The sequence below is a fragment of the Dacryopinax primogenitus genome (assembly GCF_000292625.1).
Source record: "Dacryopinax primogenitus strain DJM-731 SS1 chromosome Unknown DACRYscaffold_4, whole genome shotgun sequence".
Lineage (NCBI taxonomy): Eukaryota > Fungi > Basidiomycota > Dacrymycetes > Dacrymycetales > Dacrymycetaceae > Dacryopinax > Dacryopinax primogenitus.
The window spans coordinates 1,508,599-1,514,186 of record NW_024467201.1 but is presented as its reverse complement, the minus strand read 5'-3'; the positions used below and the strand labels follow the sequence as shown (position 1 = coordinate 1,514,186).

General features: G+C 46.7%; 1 protein-coding gene across 1 annotated transcript; it reads right to left on the bottom strand.

Annotated features, from left to right (window-relative positions):
* Positions 1 to 342: 342 nt before the first annotated feature.
* DACRYDRAFT_105551 (uncharacterized protein) lies at positions 343 to 756 on the bottom strand (the record flags this gene model as incomplete). The annotated part of the gene is made up of 2 exons (XM_040768103.1): positions 343 to 477; positions 532 to 756. The coding sequence occupies 2 exons, from the start codon at positions 754 to 756 to the stop codon at positions 343 to 345; spliced, it is 360 nt and encodes a 119-aa protein (XP_040631385.1).
* Between the last annotated feature and the right edge of the window lie 4,832 nt (positions 757 to 5,588).

Here is a 5,588-nt window from a genome sequence, read left to right as displayed (position 1 = left end):
TGTACTCTATCAGATTGTCCTTGATGATGTTGAAAGATGCCTTGAACTGAGTATCATGATCTGTCCAAGCTTTTCAAACTCCTCCCTTCCACTGTAACAGGTAAATGTGCATCTGTGTCAGGTAGTCAGCACAGTATCACTACAGACAATACTGCAACATACCACGGCACCTACACCTGCCACCATAGTGTATGGCAGACTGTCAAACAGACCCTGGTGTTTATGCAGGCCATCTTCGAAAATACAACTCATGACTTTCATCAGAGCCATGGAGCAGAATGGCCCATGGACATTCTTCACAGGGTTGTCCCAGTCACATGTCTCAAACAGAAAGCGGAATCCTCAACAGAGACCAGCAATCCATTTAGCAATATGGGCTTTGTCCCTGGTGAACACTCCACCATACTTGCTCAACAGAACCTGGGCTGTCTTTTCCAGCAGCAAATCATGGAATACAGCAGGGTCAGTCACTGCAATCTTTAATACATACAGTGAGTATGTCATCAGATCACATGCAAGGTGGAAACATACCATGTCAATGTACATGGTACTACCACAAACAGCTGCGGGGATCACTTCTCCTCTCTTGGCCACTGCCTGAACCACATAATCCCAGGAGATTTTTGCCCATTCTTGGGCCTGCTGCATACTGGGCCATAGGGACATTGCAGCCTGCTGCAACCTCCACACTGTGGCCACCTCATTTAGCATGTCAATGATGGCAGACAACCTGGCATCCTCAGTCTTGGGTTCCATCTTGATGGCAAATTGCTGTTCAACCTCTTCACCCTGCTTGGGCGCCAACCGCTGACCATGCAAAGAAGGGTTAGTAGTAGTTGAGATGGTTTGCAAGCTTGACAAGCCCCCATTTTGTGGATCTGTCCCAGCCAATACTCGATGGGATAGATGACAACCATCTGGTCATCATTGGTTTTGGCGAATCTGAGAGGCTTTCCAATGGTTACCAAATATTACATGAGTAATGCTCACAGAAGCTCACCATCTGATCCAAGCTGCTTTGCCTTTTTTGACAGCATGCTTTGCTTCCCTAAATCACCAGAGCTCTGCCTCCCATGCTTCTGAAAAACAGTCTCATATCAGTTCAAGTTTGTGTGGTGGTCACTGGGAGGGGTCCTCACCTGATTGCCTTGAGTCAGGTGGCTCTTGTCCTTGCCCGTCAAATCAACCACATCAATCTCATGTTCTGGTATGCTGGCAGCTACTGACGAAAGGGGGACAAGTGCTGCATTCACATGTCAAGTCAGATTGATGCATGTGTAACTCTGCTGGAAGGGCAGTTGTGAATGACACCAGGTACAGTCCAGGAGGCCCAAGATTCAAGCGTGTTGTTAGGGCAACACAGGCTGACCAAGTCTGCTCACCTAAGAGTGTCAAGAGTCTAAGCAGGTAACAAGGAAGTGGAGTAGACCTGATGACTAAGACCTATCTACAGTATAGGTACCTGTGGATGATCCTAAGAGACCAAGTCTGAAGAGACAGTCCCCAGGCAGAGTAGGCCTTATATTTATACCTTTGTGGTGGAACCTGCTAGAACATCTTGTTTACTCAGCCTAGTCAGGTGATCAGGTCATATGACCAAGGATGAGGTCATATGAGGTCATGTATAGCCATGCACAGCAGGTCACCTGACCATCCAATCCTTCCAGCAGGTTCCAGCACATGCCAAGGTATACCAGCTACTTCCATGTCATAAAGGCTTAGTCATGTCTCTTGACCAAGCAATGAGCTGGTGCCCTGACATGTGTCAACCAATGGTAAGTTACCTTCAGAATACAGAGATGTACCAGCTGATACAAGACAGTATGAGGCCCCCAAATTTTGCATGGCACTGTGGCGTACTTCAATGTCAGCGTCAACACAAGACTGTGATCCTATCTCAGCCTCTGTAAGATGCATCAATCTCACAATACTCACCTGATTGACATTTTCCTCACCAGAAGGGATGGCTGAGCTTTCATGCTCAATGTTGCTTGCAGTCACCATGTTACTGTGCTGGTCGTGTAGCATTAGTTGTCACAAATGAGGTCAGATTAGGGCACTACCAAAATATTTGTTTCAGCTTATCAGACTGGGGCTATGTTCTTTCTCACCCTGCCTTCTGTGCTTGATAATCTTGCCGCATTCAGCATGGGCCAAGCAGCATTCCAAGTGCAGTGTTCAAGTAACATTGCTGTATCTGCTTGTAATGGCCTGTATTTCCTCTGTATTGGCCTAGTATTCTACCACATGTGCCTAACCATTGCTAATCTCCACAGTTAATGTAGTAGTACCAAGCAGTGACTCGAAAATCATTCTACCCTCCATTTTGTGTACCACCCACATGATGTTCCGGATAAGGTTCCAGGTGATCTGTCTATGTATACTCAGGGGCTGGTGATGCAGTGTGTGCTGGACTGTTCTCTCAGTCTACCACCACTAGCAATTACACACACCACACCATGATGCATCCTCTCCTGCCTGTCAGCCAGGATATTGCTTCCTGGGAGCAATGGCAAGTGAAGACTGAGACCATCCCTACCCCTCCCCTTGTGGTGTTTTGGAGTTTGAGTCGCAATGTGCCAATGGATGGCCTTCATGAAAGGTATCTATGATTGGAATGTGCATTGTGCAGGTGATTGGGAATTTGTCCATGGGGGTATGGATGTACTGCTCAAGCACCTCCATCTTCTGTTGAGGCAAGAAGATCTGCCCAGGTAAAGCCAATTCATGGTCAGGTTCAGACCCATTCCTGACCCATTTTGTTGACCACCAAGCATGCACCTATTGGGCCACTTGCAATATCGCTGAGCTGTTGATGAACTTCCATCTACACTCCGGCCACCTCACCAAAGTGACCAATACCATCTCTTCACAGTGAGTTTTGATTGGGACGCATGTGATGTACATATCTGACTACTGCCCAGCATCCACCATCCAGATGACTTCCTCCTCCCAGGGATCCCCCACATGCCTGGGAACAGACCTGTAAGCCCCATCTTAGAAGATCATGATAATCTTCAGTGGGAAATGTGAGGCCATTGTATTCTTGCTGTATCTATCTGCCTTGCTCATATGGTTTGAGCTGTGGTGACCCAGACACTGTTATGGTGGATGAAATTTTTTGAGCAAGCAAGTTCAAGTATGTGACAATGGAAAGGTCAAGAACTGCAAGCTTGTGGAGCAAGCTACCATCTATGACAATGCTGCGGACAACTACAACACAGTCTTCACAGTGAAGGTGGGAAGGGATCACATGGTCAGTGATGAAAGAGGTGTTGTTTGCCATGTACTGAGACTGTGTGAAGGTTCAGTAGTCCTCTGCAGGACCACTTGATAGGCATTAGTCACAGCATCTTTGCAAAGTCCTTTCTATGTACTACTCAATATGATTTGATGTGACTGGAATACAACCTGTGGGAGGGAATTCTGCTTCCTTTTGAATCTGTATGCATTGGTATCCATCAGTATTGAACCTCTACCCCCAGGAGTCTGTCCATACCCTCTTATTCTCTGTCCTATACCATGATGGCTGCTCCAGGTGAGCACACCCCATTGGACTTGCACATCACTAACCATACTCTAGACAGTGGTTATCCCAGATGGCTTCTCCTGCTTCCAACTGGTTGCTATGGAATTGCATATGACTTTTGCACACACTCACTGTTAGATGCTCCTCCCCTTGGTTGGTTTTTTGGTACAAATTGTATGCCTCTTTGTCTCTCTAGCATTTCACTTACTAACCACCTCATAGGTGCATGGTACTTGGCTGTGATTTGTTTGCTTTGTGCAGTGGGCCTCTGGCATGGCCAGTATTCCATGTATGTGGCTGGGGTCATCCAACCTGGTTTTACACCCTTGTCCGACACTTACAGTGGTCACAGCCCCCAGGTTGTTTCTCTTCAGTGATGCTTAATCTCCAGCTGTACTCTGTACCCATCCCTCAGATGATACTCACTCAAGCATTCTGTTTGGGAGGTTTGGAGGCACCTATTCCTTTGGGGCCTACCCCAGTCAGTCTCAATTGGCAGCACATGGGAGTTCACCCTCAGTCCCCCCGCCCTGCCCTTGTGTGCAACTGCATTATGAGGTGGCAGGATTGGGTGGTTTAGTAGGTATGCTATGGGCAGGTATGATGATTAGTGACTAACTATGGGAACAGACAATGAACTCTTGATTGACATATTCGGCTGTACTTAAATGTGTTTGGCCTAGTTTGTAGTGTTGTGTGCATAGTCAGTAGCTTTGAACCCCCATTTCAAATACCACTGTCATAGTCAAATGGAGTCTATAGTGGGTGATTGAATTGATATGGCAGAGTCATATTCAAATGAATAATATTGTCTTCCTCAGCTGATGATCAGGGAGAAGTGCCTCACCCTTCTCAAATGAAGCAAATCACACCTGAGTTGAAGAAACAGTGCTTGTCTTCATACCCTGTCCCACTTCAAAATATTGTTAACAATGCCAAGAAGATCTTCTGCATCCAGCTGTATACAATCAACTTCTACCCTCAGACTAAGCAGACTTGAGAATACTTGGACAATGCTGTCACTATTGCCAACAAATGTGCCAAGGCCATGGGATTGAAACAGAATAAAAAAGGCAAGGCACCAAGTTATCAGCTGGATCTTGCCACATACCTGGAACTTGGAAAGATGGTACATTGTTTGTATTGCTAATCACACCACACTGTATGCTAAAGTCAGGGTAGATTTTGGGCAACAGCACCTGGGGTAGGAGTCGCCTGAAGACCTTGGCCCAGGTGGTGATAGATGCATATAGTTTCTACCTGCATCCCTCTTTGGCAAGGTTGACATGCTTCTCAGTGGCAACAACCTGGTCTATGCTGAAATCCTGTTGAGCAGCAATGTTGTGAAAAAATGCCGTGACCCTTTCTGTCATCCTGTGATCAAGATGCTATATGACAGGGCATTCCTGGGGAATCCTGGTATGGTCAAGGGCTTGGCTTGGGAATACAAAAATCTTTTCAAGGCAGATATGTGGCCCTTGGGGCTGGTTGCTGCGCTGAGCATGATGGTGTGCAGTGCAACACCTATTTACTTTGTTGACACTGACTGGCATGGTAGCTTCACTTCACACTCCAACAGTAGGCTTAGTCATGTCTCTTGACCAAGCAATGAGCTGGTGCCCTGACAGATGAGTACCAGCCTCATCTCAATATATGTGCATATGCATCTCCAAAATACCCTGCTTTTTTCCTGCTCATATTCTTGTGGAAGGATCCATACCTGTCAGGGCACCAGCTCATTGCTTGGTCAAGAGACATGACTAAGCCTTTATGACATGGAAGTAGCTGGTATACCTTGGCATGTGCTGGAACCTGCTGGAAGGATTGGATGGTCAGGTGACCTGCTGTGCATGGCTGTGCATGACCTCATATGACCTCATCCTTGGTCATATGACCTGATCACCTGACTAGGCTGAGTAAGCAAGATGTTCTAGCAGGTTCCACCACAGAGGTATAAATATAAGGCCTACTCTGCCTGGGGACTGTCTCTTCAGACTTGGTCTCTTAGGATCATCCACAGGTACCTATACTGTAGATAGGTCTTAGTCATCAGGTCTAC